The sequence below is a fragment of the Pinus tabuliformis genome, chromosome 2_1 (assembly GCF_031772625.1).
Source record: "Pinus tabuliformis cultivar Carrire ecotype Pingquan chromosome 2_1, CPIR1, whole genome shotgun sequence".
NCBI lineage: Eukaryota > Viridiplantae > Streptophyta > Pinopsida > Pinales > Pinaceae > Pinus > Pinus tabuliformis.
In genome coordinates, this window is record NC_142299.1 from 961,378,603 (window position 1) to 961,401,553 (window position 22,951).

At 39.2% G+C, this 22,951-nt stretch overlaps 1 protein-coding gene across 1 annotated transcript; it reads left to right on the top strand.

The window, feature by feature from the left end:
• The first annotated feature begins 363 nt into the window (after positions 1-363).
• LOC149203839 (uncharacterized) lies at positions 364-6,599 on the top strand. Its single transcript, XM_089402002.1, has 2 exons — positions 364-1,661; positions 4,541-6,599. Exons 1-2 carry the CDS (start codon positions 364-366, stop codon positions 6,597-6,599), a joined length of 3,357 nt encoding a protein of 1,118 aa, XP_089258128.1.
• Positions 6,600-22,951: the final 16,352 nt, after the last annotated feature.

The following is a 22,951-nucleotide window of genomic DNA, read 5'->3' on the forward strand; positions in this document are numbered from 1 at the left end:
AACTGCAGGGGCCTGGCTAGCCCCCCAAAAAAGCTAGCCCTCAAACGACTTTTTGAGGTCGAATTGCCTGATATCATACTCCTCCAAGAAACCCTTGGATCTGCAGAGTCTACTACTCGATCCCTCTCCACAATGGGGGCCAGATGGAGCTTTCTAGCTACTGATGCCATGGGTAGATCGGGTGGACTGGCGTTAGGATATAACCCCAAATCTATCAGATTGGACTCCTCTTGGGGGGGTCATGGTTACCTGGGAGTAGACATTTTCTCTATCGACCTTGGTCTCTCCCTCTGTATTGTCAACATATATGGACCCTGCCAACAGAGGGAAAATTTCTGGAGACATCTTCTCAGCTGTAACCTAATGACTCTCGATCATATCATCATAGGAGGAGACCTGAACTTCTCCCTGGGATTCAGTGAGTCATGGGGTTCATCGGCCCAAGTTGACCCCATCACTGACTTCATGAGGCGAACATTGGAACAGCATGACTTCATTGATATCCCTATGCAGAAGCCCCTTCCAACTTGGAGAAATAGAAGGGTAGGATCAGCTGCACTGGCACGGAGGCTGGATAGATTCTTGCTGAAGGGCCCTCTGATACATCGGTTACACTCATATAAACAGTGGGTAAGCAATGGGGGTATCTCTGACCATTCCCCTATCGTTATGGAAATCCTGGGACCGCATCAAAAACCAAAAGCTCCTTTTAAGTTCAATCACTTATGGCTCCAGGACCCGAGCTTCTCAAATCTGATCACTGAATTTTGGAGAGCACATCCCATTGATCGAGAATCCTCGATGGCAAGGGGATTCGTTAAAAACCTCACTGAGCTCAAGCATATAGTGATCAACTGGGCAAAAGAGAAAAAGACCAGAGAAGATGAACAGCTTAATAAAGTGGAAGATGAATTGAATGCTCTTCTGGACGAGCGAAATCTGGGGTTCATAACACAGGAAGACAAGGCTCGTCTGGTGGATCTGGAAAATCAGAAGAATAATATTCTAAAGGGTAGGGAGGAAGCTATCAGACTCCGTAGCAAAGCAACTTGGCTTAAAGCCGGAGATGAGAACACTAGATTCTTCCACAACTTTGCCAAAGGAAGGAAAGTGGCAAATACCATATGGAACCTTCCCCTTCCTGATGGGGGATTGGCAGATTCCTTCAACAAGCTCTCAAATCTGGGTACTACACACTTCAGAGGTTTATACAAGAGTCCTGCAGGTACAAATCTGGCGGAAATCATCAATGTGGCCTCACATCTCCCTAGATTCGTTAATGAGGAGGACTCTGCAGATCTTGAAGCACCCGTCACCATGGCAGAATTGGAAAGTACTCTCAAATGGTTCCAGAAGGAAAAGAGCCCAGGACCGGATGGCTGGACTATAGAGTTCTACACTGCCTTCTTTGATCTCCTGGGAGGAGATATACTAAAGGTGGTGGAGGAAAGCAGGATCTCGGGTAGTCTCTACAATGCTATTAATTCCACATTCATTGCCCTCATCCCTAAAACTGACACCCCATCCTCTTTTGATGACTTCCGTCCCATATCCCTCTGCAATGTTCTCTATAAGATCATCTCTAAGATCATTGCCAATAGGATCAAGCCTATCCTATCCAGACATATCTCCCCACAACAATTTGCATTCCTGGAAAACAGGCAGATCCATGAAGCCATTGGTTCAGCCCAAGAAGCGATACACTCTGTTATCTCAAAATCAGGCCCTGGAAGGCTGCAAACCAGGAAGACTTCAAGTAACTATTTCAGACCTACTTTAGGCTGAGGCTTAGCCTCCTTAGCCTGAGAGGGCTCTCTCAAAGGGTTAATGATTTAGATTAAAGATATGAATAGATGGCTAACTCTATGGTTTGTAATTGTATATGTTTATAGGTTGAAAGATGAAGGCTAGCTACCATTGGGCTATGGAGTCAAAGTATGTTTCAGTACCACAACAAGATCAGCTTAACATGAAGTCAGGGCATTCAGCATTTGAATATTCAGAACACAACACACATATGGAACCACAGCTCATAAGTGCACACAGGAAGTCAGAGCACAATCAGTGAATTCTGAGTGATTGTACACCTATGCAACTGTAAACAAAACTAAGGAAAGGACAACACACATTCTGAATATAAGAAATCCTTCATGAATCCTGAGTAGTGAAGCCAAAGCATTCTACCTAGCATGGAAGTCAAGGCATTATAGAGTTCAAGTGTAGAAATGACAATACAAAACAGTGAAACATAGTAAGTTTATCTATGAAAGAAGTCAGAGCATCAGTGATGAATTCTGAGTATCATAAGTAAACACTAATGCAATGTAAGTATTGAAAGATGCCATCATAACAAGAACATACAATAACTCTTCATGAATCTTGAGTTACTTAAGTAGAAATCTGCATTAGGTCAAAAATATACACAGTCTGCACATAGAGCAGCAGCTGAGCCAAAAAGTCTCCAACCCTTTGCTAATTCGACCTCTTGCTCTATATAAAGCATTTACAATTAGTATTCCATCATCCCTCATCAAGAGAATTCGAATTTTCTATCAGTGACACCTATTCTAACCATAAAACAAACCATTAATTAGAACTAGCTGTTAACTAGGAGTGCTAGTGACCTAATACAACTAGGAGTGTAACTCCTTATTATGATTACAACAACCTTATCTAAAAATTTAAAGCATTCTTTGACACCTAACACTCCATGAAGTCGAACTTGATGAAGCCTCCCACGTGGTCATCTGACTGCTGAAGACAAACCCTAGAAATTAGGGAACATGTTTCCTTGTTTTTAGGTTTAGAATCCCTGAAAATGGCACGTGGGACAGAGCCTTTATCTCCTCATCCATGACACATGTTACGAAAATGAAGGAGGTTTTTGTAGCCCTTGTTGTCTAGAACAAAAACCTCTCCTGGTTTTTTAAAACATTCCTCCATCTGTTCAGAATTTGTCCTTGAAAAACACATGTCAAACAGGAAACTGTCCCTTGCTCTGTTCTGGCTAAAAAATAGGTCTTGGGACAGAGGTCATAACTTCTCGTAAAAAATGTATTTGGAAAAACTGAAGGAGGTTTTTGTGAAAAAATACATGCTGAACACAAACCTCTTTTTTTTTTTTGAAACACTACTCCAGCTGCCCAGAATCGATCCTTGAAGAAGACATGTAAAACAGGAAATTTTGATTCTTTGAAAAACTGCACCTACAGCAGTTTCGTAGCGCAACTTTGGTCACCCTTTTCTCCCAGCTCATAATGAATTTGAAGAAAGTGGAAGACATTTTTTCACTTTAGTATCTTAGGAATGAAAACCTCTTTCACTTTTCAGAGAGGAGTTTTCAATTGCTCAGAAACTCTTCTGGAAGTTGACTAGTAAAAACAGGGAAACAAAACTCCTCCTTTTTAGAGTTTCATTCTTATGTTCATCTTCGAATCCTTCTGCTGACCATGCTGTCTCTTTAACCACATGAAATGCATCAGATCAACCATATACCCTGCTCAAATACTTGTGCTAAGACAAAAATTCTTTAATGGCACCTGGAGCATTATGAATCAATTCTAACTATGAGATAATGACCATTTTCATAACGTAGAGTTTAGAGTTCATGAATGTCCTTCCTGTCCTTGTTTTGCCTTTGCTTGATGTTTATACCTTGTAAGTAATCCCTTTCAGCTGCCCATCCTCAAAAAGATATCCTTTTGTCTTACAAAAATGATCCATCAAATCACAATATGCAGCTACAGCAGTTTCGTAACGCGCTACAAAACTGTTGTGCATTAGGCATCACTTACAGCAGTTTCGTAGCACGCTACGAAACTGCTGCGTAATTTCAAAACACAGCTTTAAGACCAAAATTTAACCTTTTTGAGTCTTTCTTTTTCTTGAAATGGCTTTCTCCACATGTCATGAAGCTTGTTCAAAACTGAATATAATAAACACCATTCTTCAAGGAAAACTTTCAAAATGTAATCTATATCAAAATTTAGGATTACCTTACATGCCTTGCTTGAGCCTTCAAAGAACTCTGATGTATGTTGACCCTGAGTTTGCCAAGTGCTTCTTATGCATGAAAGGAGTATGACAATAACCAAGACCAATTCTCCCTTACCTTACCCTTTTCCTTTGAAATCTTTTCAGTGATAACACACTCCATTTGGACAAAACACCTCAATTGTATTCTACTGAAGATAGACCTATCCAAGGCATTTGACCGTGTCAACTGGCTATATATCAAAATGATCCTTATTCATACTGGCTTCCCACATGCCCTAATCAATTGGATCATGGCTTGCATCACCTCACCCACCTTCAGTATCTTGATCAATGGATCAGCCTCACATTTCTTTCACTCTGAAAGAGGCCTGCGACAGGGATGTCCTCTCTCGCCTCTACTCTTCCTACTGGTCATAGAGGCTCTAAGCTGGCTCATCATCACTGCTAAAAGGGAGGGGACTATCAGAGGCCTCAAAATCACGGATGAATGTTTCCTCACACATCTACTATTTGTAGATGATGTCTTAATTCTATTGGATGGCAGCATACAGGACACATCTTCCTTCACTCGTATCCTAAGTCTCTTCTCAAAAGCTACGGGTATGGAAGTGAACAGATCGAAGTCCACTATCACCATGGTTGGAACCTCAGCCAACGAATCCCACGTGGCTAGACAGGCTTTTCCTTTTACCTCCCAGCCTTTGGACAGAGGCCTTAAATATCTGGGATATTGGTTAAAGCCGACATGTCAAAAGATTGCTGATTGGGTATGGCTAGTAACAAAGATAGAAAAAAGGCTAACATGCTGGAGCCACAGATATCTATCCAGGGCTGGGAGATTAACCCTGATAAAATCCGTACTTGAAGCTACTCCGGTATTCTGGATGGCACTGGCCTGGATACCGCGGAATATTCTGGCAAAACTACAGCAACTATGCAATAGATATTTATGGGCTGGCAACCAAGACAAGCGTATATTTGCCTGGATAGGCTGGAACAAGATTGCCTTACCAAAGAAATGGGGAGGATGGGGGTTGAAGGAGCTCCCTATCTTTGCAAAAGCTTTAGCAGGAAAAATGGGTTGGGCTCTTCTGACGACCCATAGTTTATGGACCAGAATCACTTTCCATAAATACATCTGGCCCCTCAGCATCATCGACTGGGTTAGGCTCCCAGAGTGGAATAAAACTGGCATATCATCTATCTGGAAGGCCCTATTACACTCGCTGCCTCTCATCAGAGATAACCTGGTTTGGCGTATCAGAGAAGGGAACAACGCAAGGATTGGACTGGACCCTTGGACGGGAAGCGGTGGAAGGCATATACTGCCACATGATCTGGTGGAACACCTCACAGCTCAAAATATCAAGGTTATATCACAGATTGCGGACCATGACCATTCGGACATCTTCCATCAAGCATGGAAATCCGCACACCAACTAAACCTCCCTAGAAGATGGCATGCAGCCTGGGAAGATTACAGAGCAGCCTTGATCGAATCACACATTCGAATAATAGAGGGTCCGGATGAACTTGTATGGAACCAGACAGATCACGGTATATACACTCCCAAGGAAGGTTACATACAGCTCATCGCACACAAAAAACCTGAGGACAATCCTAGTTGGTGGCAGAGTATCTGGAAGCAGGCTGCATCTCCCCGATCTAAGCTTTTCAATTGGTGCATACTGCGGAATAAAATCCCCACCGGAGAACATCTCATGAAAAGGGCACAACATGGCCCTACTCGGTGCGTCCTTTGCAAGGAAGATTCGGAATCAACAGATCGCATATTCCTGAGATGCCGAGCGACACTAAACCTTTGGCAAAACCTCAAGCCCTTCATAAATTACAATGGAGATTGGGTCGGAACAGACCTCATCAATGCTTGGACAGTATGGGAAAAGAAAAATAAAGGCTCGAAAAACATCAATCTCCCCATCATTGTTAACTGGTCCATCTGGAAATCTAGAAACAGAGCGATATTTGAAAACAAGCCGATTCATTGGCCATTGATGGAGGCCGGGATTATATCTGCCCTGAAGGAACTTCCCGACCCGCCTCCTCCATCATCTCGACAACCTGCTCCTCCCCCTCCCATCGATCAAAGTATACCTTGGGCATACTTCGATGGAGCTGCTAACTTGCAAAGCCGTGGAGGAGGCATCATCCTAAATATATCAGAGCATCATCAATTCAGAATCAAGGCCGGTCTGGGTGCCGGTACCAATAACTTTGCAGAACTCATCACTCTTCGCCACTTACTTCACTTTGCACTGAGACACCACTGCACTAACATCAACATATATGGGGATTCTCAGATCATCATTAATTGGATAAACGGCACAGCTACATGTCACATACACTCTCTTAGCATAATCTTACATGAAGCTCTTGCACTCAAATCAGCATTTAACAATATTATTGTCTCTCACATCTACAGGGAACATAACAAAGGTGCCGACAAATTATCCAAGGAGGCAGCGCTGATGGACAAGGGCATTTGGGAGATTACAGAGATCAAAGACCAGCAGGAACAAAGTTTTTTCCACCGACCGTATATAGACCCGGGATACCCAACCTCGGGTCAGCTAACAGCATAAAAGGAACCGTATATACATGACAGCAGCATATATATAGATACATACTGTAATTTTTGATAATATTTTTGGCTAGATATGTGACAAACAGGCTACTGTAATAACTCAGACAGCTTACCCTGAGTGGTAATGCAAATTAACAGCACAAACTGTCAATATTTTGTAAAAACAGACTCATGTAATTATCTGCTTATTAATGAAATATTTATGGATTTTTCCAGAGGAAAAAAATTGTTTCTAAAAAACAATATTTTTAACAATGGACATAAAAATAACCATTTTTAACATAAATATAACTAAAAAGCTACACGTTTTGATAATTTTTTGCTAGAATTGACATGTCAAAATCACAATTTTTTTACGAAAATTTTAACTAAAAATAGTTAAATAATAGTTTTTTATGAATTTTATGTCAAAAAATAATAATAATCACTTTTTTTTCAAAAAATAGTGATTAACTTAAAAATTAATGCGAAAATCACATATTACAAATACTGAACGCATGTTCCTGTAATCGGAATCGAATAACCACCGCCCGACTGCCCATGGGGGTGGCTATCCGATTCTCGGAATCGGATAGTCACTACCCGACCACGCCCATGAGTGGCTGGGCGGTGGCTATCCAATCTGGGCGGTGGCTATCTGATTCTCAGAATCAGGTATTCCGATAATCGGATAGCCACCCCCATGGGCAATCGGGCGATGGCTATTCGATTCCGAGAATTGGATAGCCACCCCCACGGGCATTCGAGCGATGGCTATTTGATTCCGAGAATCGGATACCCACCCCCACAGGCGGTCGAGCAATGGCTATTTGATTCTGAGAATCAGATAACCACCCCCACTGGCGACCAGGCGATGGCTATCCAATTCTCATAATCGAATAACCACCCTCTGACCGCCCTTGAAATGGATATCCGATTCTCAGAATCGGATAGCCACCGCTTGGACGCCCCCACGGGTGGCCGAGCAATGGCTATCCGATTCTAAGAATCAGATAACCACCCCCTGGCCACCCTCACAGGTGGTTGAGTGGTGGCTATCCGATTCCGAGAATCGGATAGCCACCGCCCAACCGCCCGTGGGGGTGGCCGGGAAGTGGTTATTCGATTCTCGGAATCGAATAGCCACCGCCTAGCCGCCCGTGGGGGTGGTGACCGATATATATATATTAAATAAAATAAAAAATTGTTATATATATATATATATATATATTTAAATGTTTTTTTTTATTTTATATATACGTGTAAAATATATATATTTTAAATGTTATTTTAAAAAATATCAAAAATATATTTATCTTTTTTTAATTTTAATGTTTTTTTGAAAATAATGTTTAATTTGAAAATATGTTTTTTTTTTTTTTAATTTTAATTGTTTTTCGGGTTTTTATTTTATTTTTAATTTCAGCATATTTTTGTTTTTTAGGGTTTTTTGAAAATGTTTTTAATTTTAATTTTTGTAGTTTTTTTTATTTTTTTCTTTTTTTTAAGTTATTTTTCTTTTCTTTTTTAATCTAGTTTGTTTTTAATTTTATTTTAATTTTTAATTTTTCTTAATGCTTTTTTAAAATTTCCAATTTTTACTTAATTTTATAGTTTTTTTTATTTTATTTTTTCGAAATTTTTTTATGATTTACCACATTTAAGTATATATATATATATGTGTGTGTGTGTTATTTTTTTTAAAATATGTTTTTCTTATTATTTATTTCTTTAAATTTTTTTAATTTTTTAATTCTTATATTTTATAGGTTAATTTTTTATTTTATTTTTTTATTACATTTTTATGATTGATTTTTTTTTTAATTTTATGTTTTGTTTTTAATATATATTTTTATTTACGTTTTGGTATTTTTTTAACTTTTTTTTTGTGTTTTTTTCATTGTTTTTAATTTTATTTTTATTTTTAATTTTATGTTTTCATTACTTTTTTTAAATTTTAATGTTTTTCGGAGTCATAACAAAATCTTTTACACCATTATTTTAAAATGTTGAAAATTTACCCAAAAAAAAAAGGTGTTATTTGAGCATCAACACTTTTCGTTTTGAAAGTGTTTTTTCCACAATTTTTGCACATAAAAATTCGGTTTTACTGGCATTTTTTTAAAATGTTGAAAATTAACCCTAAAAAAAATCCATCGTTCCATTATTAGCACTTTTCATTTTCAAGCTGGTTTTTGCACAATTTTTGCACAAAAAAATTGTTCTCACTACTATTTTTAAAACATGTTCAAAATTGACCCTAAAAAAAAAAACCATCATTCTAGTATACACACTTTTCATTTTTAGCATTGTTTTTCATGTTTTTTCGGGGTTTTTTGGGCAGAGTTCTCGTTTTGAGTTTATAGTTCCCGTTTCAAAGTTTACATTGTTATTAGATAAACCACCGCTATCTTCATGAGTATAGTAACTCCTTTTATTCACAACTTGTTTTCTATTCCCTTTTGCATATTCCTTTCCTTTTTCATATTTATTTTTATGAGGACATCTGGCAGCATAATGACCGACTCTGCCACAAGCAAAGCATTTGAAGGGTAGCTTACCTCTAAACCTTCCAGAACCCTGTTGAAGCTTCTTGACATATTTTACCTCAACTTCTTCTTCTGAAATATGTCCTAATACATTTTGTTCTTCATTTCCTTTTGCTAAAGCTTTAAATGCAGCTTCTCTCATATCTGATGGTCCTCCTTTTCTCATCTCAAATGCAGTTAAAATTCCATGAAGCTATGTCATAGTGATATTCTGCAGATCATGTTTTTCTTCTATGGCAGACACTTTTGATTCAAATTTAGCAAACAAGGATCTCAAAACTTTCTCAACTAAGGTAACTTCCTTTATTTCTTCACCAGATTCTTCATACAATTAACTACCTCATCTATACGTAAGAAGTAACTAGCTATACTTTCATCACTATGCATCTTAATAGTTTCATACTGAATTCTAAGAGTTTGAAGCTTAGCATGTTTTACCTGAGAGTCTCCTTCGTAGCTCAGAACGATTTTGTCTCATATTTCTTTGGCTGATTTGAGCTGCATGACTTTGACAAACTCTGATTGTGACAGAATTTCCAATAAAGTATTGAATCCTTTGGCATTGGTTTCATATTGCTTTGTACCTGCCACATATGTAGGAATTGTTGTTGGAAATGTATATCCTCCTTCCACAATTTCCCAAACATTCATTCCAAGCGATTGTAGATAGGTTGTAGTTCTTATTTTCCAATGAACAATGTTGCTCCCATCAAAGATTGGCGGTCTGATGGATCCCATGATTTCTTGATTATTCATGTTGATGGATCTCCCTTCAAGTAATCAAGCTTCTTCTGAAGGATCTGCTCTGATACCAATTGTTGGAAATAATGCTGAGAGGGGGGTGAATCAGTATTATCAAATCAATAATTTTATTTCCCAAATAGATTTATATATGCTACTTCAGTGAAGTGGGCTAGCATTTACACGCAACTGTGATTAAAGAAACCAGCGTATATCCAGAGAACTTGTGATTTAGACAATTTATCATGTGTTGAGCGAAAACCAGTATATCATATATTTATTAGTCAGTGCATTAAAAACAGAATAAAGCATCACACATAAGAAACACATATGAACACCAAGATGTAAGGTGGAAACCCAATGTGGGTAAAAACCACCTACTGTTATCATCTCTATCTTCTTTTAATAATAAGAAAATATGTTTACAATCTTGTACTGGTGCAAACTCATACCAGTACATAGGCTTCTACCTGCAAAAGGTTATAACCTTCTCTCGTTATCCAACTTCTACTGGAAGGGAGCTACAACCCCCTAGCTCTTGTACTAGCTGATATGTTTACTAGTACGTAGGTGCCGACCTACAGAAGGCTACGACCTTCTTTCTTCCTCAAGTGACCACGTTTCATAAATTTTCAGACTGGATACTCCTGGATCACAACACCACAATCTGAAGGCCACATTTCATCAAATTTTCACACTGGACCAATCAAAGATTTTAAACTTAAACTGCATCAGCCAATATTCAGTTAATCTGAACAATCATATCACTAACACCAGAACATTGTGTTGAACCCAGAACCCTGCATCATCATTCAGAACCAGTTGTAACCTCAAAAATCATGCATTAGAGTGTATACACTACTTGGTTGAACCCAAACTGCGTGTATATGCTACTTCCATGAATTAAACCTGCGTATACCTTCAAAACTACTGCAGATACAATATTTTGAATCAAGTCTGTACCAACCATCAATATATTGAATATCTACTATCAACTTACAGAGCTTTACACAGTTAGGGACAGAGATCACTTCTTCTTACTTATACAATCAATCAATCAAATGCCACCCTCCTTATGCATTCAGTTTTACAATCAGATCTAAGAAGACTTCATTAATAGACAACAGTAAAACAACAGAATTTTATCATATAGATCAGTCAGATCTTAAAAAGAAGCTTTTCTTTTGTATATGCTACTTGAAAGAACCGAACATGTGTGTATATGCTCTTTGGCCTAGATGAACCTGCGTACAGATCTGCAAATATTGATTCAGAATTTTGTTGTAATTTCAGACTACAGACAGACCCAGATCATGATAGATAACAAAAAGAACAGGCGCAAAACATCAGATCTAGTCTCAACTAATATCAGATCAAGAATAAGTCATTTCAAGTCTCATGATTCCTGATCCAATAATGAACTCAAGGTGCACATGAAAATATCATATCTAGTCCCAGACATAACCCTGGAATCTTATTACTTGCACACCTGGCCTAATGATATTCTCATCCTTATATACTCTTAGGCCTTTCTCAATAGCTTGAACCAAAACCACTTAGGACCAATACCTTGGATCAAAATACCTTGAACCAAATACCTCGGATCAAAAACTTGGTTTTCCAACATGTACACGCTTTTCCTCCTGTGAAAGTGCGTGCATACGTTATACGCTTCTTTTGTTCTGTTAACCCGCATGTATACACTTCTTAGACAAAGTGAACCAACATATACCTCTCTTTCTTCATTATTTGGAGTTTGATCTGTAATCCTTTGTTGTTAACCTGCTGCACTGTGAACTGTCATCTGAGTGAGTTTCCATGAAGGACAATCCCTGTATCATAATGCCAACAGTTATACCATTGATTAAATATATGGATGATTAATTATTATAATGAAGAGATGTGAAATCTAATAATATAACAAATTAATCCAAACATCATATACAAATACACTAATCAAATTTTAATTTATATGAATATTTTCATAAGATATATGTTAATTTTTTTATAAATAACAGATTTAAAAAATTAAAATAATTGCATTATCACAGGTCGATGTTTCCAGAAAGTAGAAAATATCATACAAAAAACTAGTGCATCCATAACATAAGCATACATCAGTGTGTTATGTTATATAAAAACACAATGACAATATCTTTTTTGCATGAGCAGTTCCTTTTCAGAAAACAACAGCATTGGAGCGTCTAGTTCTTCAAGCACTAGTATTGTTTGCAATTAACGCCTCAATGCATTGTAATTCTTAACACACAAGTCCTTTCATAGAACTAACGCCCCTGGTCCTACAAGATATTATTTCCAGCCCCTGTGCATTATTAAAATTAACAGCACCAGTCCTCTTATATCATTAACGCACTCATGTGTTTATACAAACAATATTCATCGAAGTTGCGATTTTAAATAAAAGCACCAGGTCTGCAATATTTTTTTGTGTGCCAGGTGTGTTCCTTGTAAGAATGCCCCAGTCTTTTTTTTGATATATACGCATCGAGATAGTAGACACTTAAGGCACCAGTGTTCTTTACATTCACGCCTCGGCGCTTGTAGTTATGTATGCAACCCCAATGCTTTTGATATATGTAGTGCACTAGTGCTAATTTTTCCATGAAGCATGTTAGTGCCTAGATTTACCTCAGGCTGAAAAGGTAGGATCTAGGGCCAACATCAAACCACGCTCAGCTTGGTAGCTAGCCCTACCAAGTTAGGAGAGGGCTCTTTCTGGGTCAATCTCAGCAAATAATGATCGATGAGGGCTTGAGATGAGTGAAATATCTTCTGATCTTAAGCTAGGTATGAGTGCAAGAGAGTTTGATTGAATAAAAAGATGATTTGTTGGCTCAGAGGGAAAGGCAAATTTTGGGGTGTGGGGATTGAGGCTCAATTCTGCAGAGATCTCAATGGGGCAAGGTAGACAATCGTTTTGGCACTTAAATTTGAGTGAGATGGAAGGAATAGATAGGTGAGGTGTTGAATAGGGTAAGAGCAATCATGGATCCTCCCCAAACAGCTAAAAACATCAAATAACTAAAGCAAACTTCAAGTAGAGCACTACACTTTCAATGGATTCTACTTACACTCTTGTTTGTTTAGTTCAGAAGAAATAAGATAGATAATGGCATACAATCACATAAAAAAATTCACAATTACAAAGAGAATCACTGTACCAAGGCAAATTGTCACATGAATCCCAAAGAGCGTTGTAAATCCTGGTCTCAATTCCTTAGCCAAAATGAAAATATGAGTGTACAATGAAGCTCAATCCTTTCTCAAAAGTCCAACCATGCTAATGACTAAAAAACCATAAGATATAGGAAAAAAACAACTCATCCTAGCCTCTAGGGGTCGAACTCATGAGTTTAGGAACAGTTCCAACTAATTCTAAACTGAGAACTACAAATTAGGCAGTGGAACAGCTTGCCTCTATAAACTAGGGAACTGATTCATTCAGTTGCAACCTACCTTTTCATGGATGAATCTACCTCCATAAGTGAAAATTTGACATATTTACCTCAGGATTCATCAATGTACATTAAGTTACATCACAAATTTGACATTAAAAAGATGAAAAATTCAAACTGGCAAAAGCTAGGAGAAAAACAGAGTATACTTGGTCAAACTAGCAAAATTTTCCCTATGTGCCGTGCCTGATTCTCTATGCGTAGCACCTATTTGGACCCACTTTTGAAGGCCTTCCCGGTGTCCAAATTCGCTCCAAATGTACTTGTTGGAAAGGTCTATCTATCTACTTTCCAACCCAACTGGAATTTTTCAACGTGGCCTCCATTTGCCCCTCCAAAAGTCAAATCTCCCAACACTGCTTTCTGTGTGTCAAAATAGGGGCAGTGAGGTCATTTTTTGAGTGTTTTTTACCTTTTTGAGGGCTCAAAACCTATCCAAATTTCTTGGCCATTGGTAGGCAAGCATATTTTTTCATGCCAAATATAAAAATGCTAAGTTTTTGTGATTTAGAGGTTCCTAGAAAAAGCGAGCGCCAGGTGGTGCAGCGTGTAGGGCAGAAAATTCTGTGTTTTAGTTCAAAATTTTCAAAAATGCAAAAAATGTCCCAAATTTTTTGAAATTTGGGCTGAGTCTTCTCCATCAAGTGCTGTGATGGGCCAAGGAAGCCTTAGCCAAGATCTGAAGTTTATCTTGCGCTTTTTGCCTCCTCGATCTCTTCTTCAACTTTGCCTTCAAGCTCCTGATTCTAGCTTGGCACACCTTGTTCCTCGCCATTTAATGAAAATCCATATGTCTCAACAAGTTTTTCTCCTTGTTGGCCTTCTCCAACAATCTCTCTAAGTGGATGTTAGTCCTCTCCAACCAAGACTCACGATGCTTGCTAATGTGTGAGTTTTCTTGATGAGTATGAAGAGATTTATGGTGATTTTAGATTTCTACTACCAAGGATGAGAATGAATGAGGGACTGTGGAGGGAAAGTGTATGAGGGGTTTTGGGAATATTATAACAGGGCTTTGTTTGGGAAATAGGAGATTAGGGAGTAATATGTAAGCTTAGGGACAGCAATTAGGGTTTGGGGATTTATAGTTAGGATTGGGAAAATGGGATTTGGGGATAGGGATGAATGATTTTTAGGGATATGGGAGTTAGGGAATGGGTGAATAAGCTGGGAAAATAAATGGAGAAGTGGAAAAGTGAGGGTGTGGTAGAATGAGCTTGGCAGCAAAATGAAAAATGGCAAACCCTAGGTAAATGGTTTTTGAGAAATGGCAAGAAAATAGGGTTTTATTTTCCTTTACACAACCATCATAAATTCTAAAGAAAAACTCCTTCACTTGTAAGGGAAAGAGCTTGAATTACTTGCACATTTGAAGATTTCAGCAATTTTGGAAACTTCAGAGAGTTTGGGATAAAATTGGGCTTGGCAGCTCTATGCGCCGCACCTCAAACCCAACGCGGCGCGCCTTCTCTATGCGCCACGCCATTGTAAATTTTCACTGGAAATTGCAGCCCAATGTGTCACGCCAATTATGTGCGTCGCGCCAGTTTCCCAATGCATAGCGCTTTTTGAAAGAGATGTTTGGAGGCCTTATATGTGTCCAAATTGTGTGCGGGATAGCTTGTTGGAAAATTTATTGAGTTTACTTTCCAACCCAAATGGAATTTTTCAATTTGGAGTTCATTTGCCCTATAAAAAATCAAATCTCCCAAGACTGGTCAAAATGTGCAAAATGAGAAAGCCTAAAGGCAGAGTGCTGTTGCAGTCAACTTTTGAAGGTCTTCCTCAACTCCAAATTGAGCTCATGATAGCTCATTGGAAAGATTTTTGTGTTTAGTTATCATTGGACTCATCAAAAAAGTCATTTGTCCAACCAAGCTAGAAGAAATATTGATTTTCCGAGGGTCACTACAGAGGTGTCTCAATTCTCCCGAGGCAACTATATTTTTTGACATTTCTCCTAAACCATGACACCTGTGTAAAAAATGAAGGAGGTTTTTCTTCCTTGGCATATTTTGGAAAAAAACCTCTCTTAGTTTTCCCAAATTCATCTTTTCTTGCTCAAAAATATCATTGGAGTAAAACCTATCATGATGTGTCGAACAAGGGATTTGTCGAAATGAAGCGAAATGAAGGGGATAAGGGGCTTCTAAATTCTTGAGAAAATTTTTGGAAGTAGGGAGGGATGTTAGAAAGCAGGGGAAAGTGGAATTTCAAAGATTGAGTGAGGGGAAGGGGTCGAAAAGGGCTAAACATAGGCCTAGTCTAGAAAATTGCCAAGTTGTAGCAAGAAACTAGGGTTTGTGCGAAAATGAGGAATTTGGGGGATCTCAGTGATGGGAAGTGTTTAATAAGGTACATTAAGGATAGGGGAAGGTGTATGAACATCAGGATACAAGTTTTTCTGATGATTTTCCTCAATTTGATCAGTATGATGATGATTATGTTCTCCAAACAGAAGCTAATCTTGCAGACAAATCAGCAACTAGTTTGTGGGAAGAGGAAGTTCACTTTCAGCAGCTTGAATACAGTGATCAGCTGATGCAAATCAGCTATGACAGTGATGAGGAAAGTGCAGTAAATTTTGAAGTAAGTGAAGGATCTTTGCCTTTTTGTTTTGCTTCGTTTCATCAGAGACAACATTCATGCAATCAGAAATCAACTGTCGACAAGTCTTGATCTGAAACTTTCTGAGGGAAATGAAAGCCTTGTTCAAGACTTCTCATATCCAGATTTGTAGCCCCCGAATGCCATTGAATTTCAGGTTGCAGATGAATATTTGGAAGTTGAACCATATGATCAAATGATGCAAGATGATTCCATACCATTTTGTTTTGGATCATTTCAGTTTTTGAAGGGTAAATTGCATAGTACATCTTCAGTAAAGGATGAGCAGCTTATAGAAAATCATGTAATCTCATCTGAAACAATAGAAAATGGGTTGCAGCAGTATTTTCAAGTTTTTCATGATCCAATAGCTGATGTTTTGGATGAGGTCTACAGTCAAAGTCCTTCTCCATTGACTACATATGAGCTTGAAACGTGTGCTGATATAAATTTGATTCGGCAACCGGTTTCTTTGTCATTTTCAGCAGGAGTCTCATCACAAAGCTCAGATCAAAGTTTGCATTCATGGTATGAAGAGAAGAGAAGTAATCCATTGGATGAGCTAAGTCCCAGTGTGCATGAATTTCGAGATCCTTATGCAGTGTTTTTGGAGGCGGATAGAGAATCCATAGTATTCAACGGATCTGTTCACAAGTTTTCATGGGAGTTGCCTTTCAGTAGTTCTCTCTTGTTGTTCATAAGCAAGCACTTGTGGAGAATTCAAACAGCAGCTGGAATACTTACTTGGTTGCATTGGTTGTTTCATTTCACTTGATCAGGTGATGAATGAAACTGTTAGAGTAGGTTTTGATGAATAAGCTCTACTTTGAGCATCATTTCCAGTTTGTCGGTTGTGTTTAAGTGTTGAGTCAGTTTTTAGTTGAGTGAGAGTTAGTTTGTGTCGTTGAGTCATCAGTTTTCAGTCATGCATTTCAGCTTGAGTTTTTTATTCCATTGCCCAATGGATGAAGGAACTGTCTGCTTTCCAAAGATTTGTAGTTCTTGACACCTCCAAGAAGTTACCATCCCCATTGGAGCCAATGTTAGTGTCAATCTTTGCAGCCTTCCTCCAGTGATCAAACATGCTCTTACAAAATGATTTTAAGGTGTCAAAGTCAAATTTTTTCATTTCAGTGAGTCTTCAAGTAAAATTTGGTCACTAGGTATTAGGTCTAGGGTTTGCTTTTACTCCTGTCAAAGTTGTCCAAATGTCAGTCCATGTCACCATTCAGCTGAGTCTACCATCATTCAGAGGGTTGTCATCATCATTTCAAGTTCCACTGGGTCATTTTACACCTTGTTCATGCTTCAGTTGTGCCTACGTAAGGTTCATTTCCCTCTCCTAGGGTTTTGAAGGTAATTTCTCTTGGATGGTCAAATCATCAGCAAAAAGGAATTAGGTCTAGGGTTTGCTTTTATTCCTATCAAAGTTGTCTAAATGTCAGTCCATGTCACCATTCAGCTGAGTCTACCATCATTCAAATGGTTTTCATCATCATGTCAAGTTCCACTGGGTCATTTTACACCTTGTTCATGCTTCAGTTGTGCCCAGGTAAGGTTCATTTCCCTCTCCTAGGGTTTTGAAGGTAATTTCTCTTGGATGGTCAAATCATCAACAAAACTTGTATCATGATGTTCATACACCTTCCCCTATCCTTAATGTACCTTATTAAACACTTCCCATCACTGAGATCCCCCAAATTCCTCATGTTCGCACAAACCCTAGTTTCTTGCTACAACTTGGCAATTTTCTAGACTAGGCATGTGTTTAGCCCTTTAGGACCCCTCCCCTTCACTCAATATTTGAAATTCCACTCCCCCTACTTCCTAACATCCCTCCCTACTTCCAAAAATTTTCTCAAGAATTTAGAAGCCCTTTATCCCCTTCATTTCGCTTCATTTCGACAAATCCCTTGTTCCACACATCAGGATAGGTTTTACTCCAATGATGTTTCTGAGAAATAAAAGATGAATTTGGGAAAACTGAGAGAGTTTTTTTTCCACAATAGGCCAAGGAATAAAAACCTCCTTCACTTTTTACACAGGTGTCATGGTTTAGGAGAAATGTCAAAAAATACAGTTGCCTTAGGAGAATTGAGGCACCTCTGAAGTGACCTTGGGAAAATCAAGATTTCTTCTAGCTTGGTTGGCCAAATTACTTTCTTAATGATTCCAATGATAACTAGACACACATATATTTCCAATGAGCTATCATGAGCTCAATTTGGAGTTGAGTAAGACCTTCAAAAGTTGACTGCAACAGCACTCTGCCTTTAGGCAACCTCATTTTGTAAATTTTCACCAGTCTTGGGAGATTTGATTTTTGACAGGAAACATTAACTCCAAATTGAAAAATTCTAGTTTTATTAGAAAGTAGACTCAATAACCTTTCCAACGAGCTATCCCGCGCCTAATTTGGACACTAGGAAGGCTTCCAAAAGTCTCCTGTAAAAAGCACTACGCATTGGGCAACTGGCGCAGTGAACATAACTGGCGCGGCGCATTGGGCTGCAATTTCCAGTGCAAATTTACACTGGCGTGGCGCATAGAGAAGGCGCGGCGCATTGGGTTTGAGGTACGGCACATAGAGCTGCCAAGCCCAATTTTATCCCAACCTCTTTCAAGTTGCCAAAACTTCTCAAATCTTCAAATGTGCAAGTAATTCAAGCTCTTTCCCTTGCAAGTGAAGGAGTTTTTCTTTAGAATTTATGGTGGTTGTGTAAAGGAAAATCAAACCCTCTTTTCTTGCCATTTCTCAAAAACCATTTACCTAGGGTTTTCCATTTGTCATTTTTCTTCCAAGATCATTCTACCACACCCTCACTTTTCCACATCTCTATTTATTTTCCCAGCTTATTCACCCGTTCCCTAACTCCCATATCCCTAAAAATCATTCATCCCTATCCCCAAATCCCATTTTCCCAATCCTAACTATAAATACCCAAACCCTAATTTTTGTCCCTAAGCTTACATATTACTCCCTAATCTCCTATTTCCCAAACAAAGCCCTATTATAATATTCCCAAAACCCCTCAAACACTTTCCCTCCACAGTCCCTCATTCATTCTCATCCTTGGTAGTAGAAATCTAAAATCACCATAAATCTCTTTATACTCATCAAGAAAACTCACACATTAGCAAGCATCGTCAGTCTTGGTTGGAAAGGACTAACATCCACTTAGAGAGATTGTTGGAGAAGGCCAACAAGGAGAAAAACTTGTTGAGACATATGGATTTTCATTAAATGGCGAGGAACAAGGTGTGCCAAGCGAGAATCAGGAGCTTGAAGGCAAAGTTGAAGAAGAGATCGAGGAGGAAAAAAGAGCAATATAAACTTCAGATATTGTTTGAGGCTTCCTTGGCCCATCACAGCACTTGATGGAGAAGACTCAACCCAAATTTCAAAAAATTTGGGACACTTTTTGCATTTTTGAACTAAAACACAAAATTTTCTGCCCTACGCGTCGTGCCACCTGGCGCTCGCTTTTGCTAGGAGCCTCTAAATCACAAAAAATTAGCATTTTTGGATTTGGAATAAAAAAATATGCTTGCCTACCAATGGCCAAGAAATTTGGACAGGTTTTGAGCCCTCAAAAAGGTCAAAACACTCAAAAAATGACCTCACTGCCCCTATTTTGACACACAGGAAGCAGTGTTGGGAGATCTGACTTTTGGAGGGGCAAATGGAGGCCAAATTGAAAAATTTTAGTTGGGTTGGAAAGTAGACAAGCATAAATTTCCAACAAGCATACTTGGAGAAAATTTGGACACCAGGAAAGCCTTCACAAGTGATTCCAAACAGGCACTACGCATAGAGAATCAGGCGCAGCGCATAGGGAAAATTTTGCCAATTTGACCAAGTATACTCTGTTTTTCGCCTAGCTTTTGCCAGTTTGACTTTTTCACCTTGTTAATGTCAAATTTGTGATGTAACTTAATTTACATTGGTGGATCACGATGTAAATATGTCAAATTTTCACTTATGGAGGTAGATTCATCGATGAAAAGGTAGGTTGCAACTGAATGAATCAGTTCCCTAGTTTATAGAGGCAAGTTGTTCCACTGCCTAATTTGTAGTTCTCAGTTTAGAATAGTTGGAACAGCTCCTAAACTCATGAGTGTTATAGACATTTTTGTGCCTTGCATCACTGAGCATGAAATGTCAATAATCAAGGGATCCAAAGTCCCTAAACATGTTGTTCCTACCCCTAGAGGAACAAGGCCAAGTAACCACAGCAATTCACAAAAGTTCTCCACCTGAAAACACTCAAAAACAAGGCAATTCTGGATCATGTCAACTGCTCCACTGTCTACCTGCGTTGAATGTCAACTGCAAAGAATGCTACCTGCGCTGAGCGAGTTTGGACAAGTGGCAGAGTCATTTCTCAAGGTGTCAATGCCCAGGAAGCTTCCAAAATGACACTTGGATCAGGGAATTCGACTGGTGATGAGTAAGAGGTTCCAAATCTCCAAGTGGAAGCAAGAACCTCCAAGTGGACTCAAGAACTGAAGTGGGAGAGGACACTAGTCAGCTTCATGCCAGCCTCAAGCTCACTCATCCTCTCTCCAAAACTCCTATATATAGATCTCTCTCATGAGGTCTAAGGAGGCTGGAATTTGGTATTTGCAAAGAATTGCTGTTGGTTTGTGGCTAGAAACATTGGGTGTGTTATGCTTTGAAAGGAGCTGAAGAAGGAATTCCATTCTGCTGGGAAGGAGATGCTGGGTTGGAGCCCTATGGGTTGTATCTCTTCTTGAATCCTGTTACTTTCAATAAAGCTATCTTGATTCTTTCCTATATGCTGGTGTATTTTGTATGATTGCATTAGTGTATTTGATTTACTTCTAATCCTGAATCATTTATGAATATGTATATTTGCCTTTGTATTGTGTTCTTCTCTTGTCGCAAGTAGTTGTTCTCTTGTCACAGGTAGCTGTTCTCTTGTGATCTCGTGGGATTCAAGTAGCTGTTCTCTTGATCAAGCGAGGAGGCAAGTAGCTGTGGACACACAAAGAGAAGAGGATCTAGTTCGAGGGACAACCGCAAGACAACGGTAAGTCTGCCGATCTCTCCTCTTTCACATTTCATAAAGGAAGAAATCATAGTAGCTGTATTCGTTTGTTGCTAAGGCGCTGTCACACCTTAGGTGGATAGGATCGTCCTAAATAGGCATTTTTCCCCACAACAGCACTATAGGTATGGAGATATCATAGTTTATCTCCAAACCCAAAAATTCAGGTCTAACACCTCTCACTCAGAACAAAAACGTATACGATACCAAGCAAAAGACTACATGATCGTCGGTGATACACTTTACCGTCGTGGTATCGATACAGTTCTGAGGAGGTGCCTTACCCATGAGGAGGCCGAAAAATCCCTGAATGAGTGTCATTCAGGCGCGTGTGGGGGGCATCAATCTGGATATGCAACAGCACAAAAAATCTTACGAGCAGAATACTTCTGGCCAACCATGTTCAAAGATTGCATAATCGCAGTCAGAAGTTGCCATGCTTGTCAAATTTTTGATAGCAAAACCAGAAGACCGCCCGCACCTTTACAGCCGATAGTTGCTGTTGGGCCTTTCGCCAAATGGGGCATCGATTTCATGCAATGTAACCCCACCTCGATCGGGGGGCATGGGTATATTATAGTCGCTGTTGACTATTTTACCAAATGGGCCGAGGCGATGCCTACATTGGATAACACTGGTGAAACAGCTGCCCTTTTCTTTTTCAATCATGTAGTCGCCAGGTTCGGCGTACCACAGGCTATAGTGACAGATCATGGATCGCATTTCCGCAATCACGTGATGGTTGAATTAGCTGCCAAGCTAGGGCTATCTCACGACAGCTCTACCCCGTATTATCCGCAAGCCAACGGACAAGTTGAAGCAATCAACAAGGTCCTGAAGCGTATGTTGCAAACGATGATCGGGGTTCATAAAAGAAGGTGGCACCTAATCCTGTACTCAGCCTTGTGGGCTTACCGAACGTCGGTAAAGAACGCGACCGGGTTCACACCTTTTCAACTGGTGTATGGCCTGGAAGCAGTCTTGCCAATCCAGTGCGAAATTTCGTCACTTAAACTCGCAATTGATCTCCTCCCCGGAACTTCAGAAGAAGAGGCTCGTTTCTTGGAATTAATCCAGTTGGATGAAACCTGTCGTGATGCCGCTTTGGCTAACGAAGCCCATAAGAAACGAGTCAAGGCTCAGTTCGACAAAAATGTCAAACCCCGTGTCTTCTCAGAAGGTGACTTGGTCTTGCTTTATGACCAAGAATCCGATAAATTGGGAGCAGGTAAATTTAATTCCTTATGGATGGGCCCCTATATTGTTAAAAGGGTGTTAGCAAAAGGAGCCTACGATTTAATGGATTATGACAGAATTCCACTGGCGCAGCCCCGCAACGGGTTGTACCTCAAGCGTTACTATGCTTAAATAGTAACCTGTATGCTTTTGTTATATTTTGTTTTCGCTAAAGTATTTGTCCTGGTCAAGTGATCCGCCTTTCTCATTTGTTGCAGATGTCAAACCTTTTGGAGACATGTGTTGGATATGCCGACGGAGAGAGTCGTAGTACGCGGAATCTATCCTCCGCAGCCTGGGCCATTTTTTATCCAAGCGGCGAGTTAGTAAGTTTCAGAGGCATATGTATTGGGCAATCAACGAATAACATCGCTGAGTATAGCGCGTTGATAGAACTACTCTCTGATGCCATCACATGTGGCATACGCCGACTAATTGTCAGGCTAGACTCACAGCTCGTAATACTACAACTCAATGGTATATATTCCGTTCGCAATCCAGCTATTTATCGCATGTTCCTAAGGGTTAAGATTTTGGAAAGACAGCTTGATTCAATTCAATACCAGCATATTTCCAGAAACTTAAACACATTAACTGACTCATTAGCAAACTATGTGTTAGATAGACATTTGAAAAATTTATAAAAAGGACACATCATCAATGATTGTATATACGGATCATATAACTCAA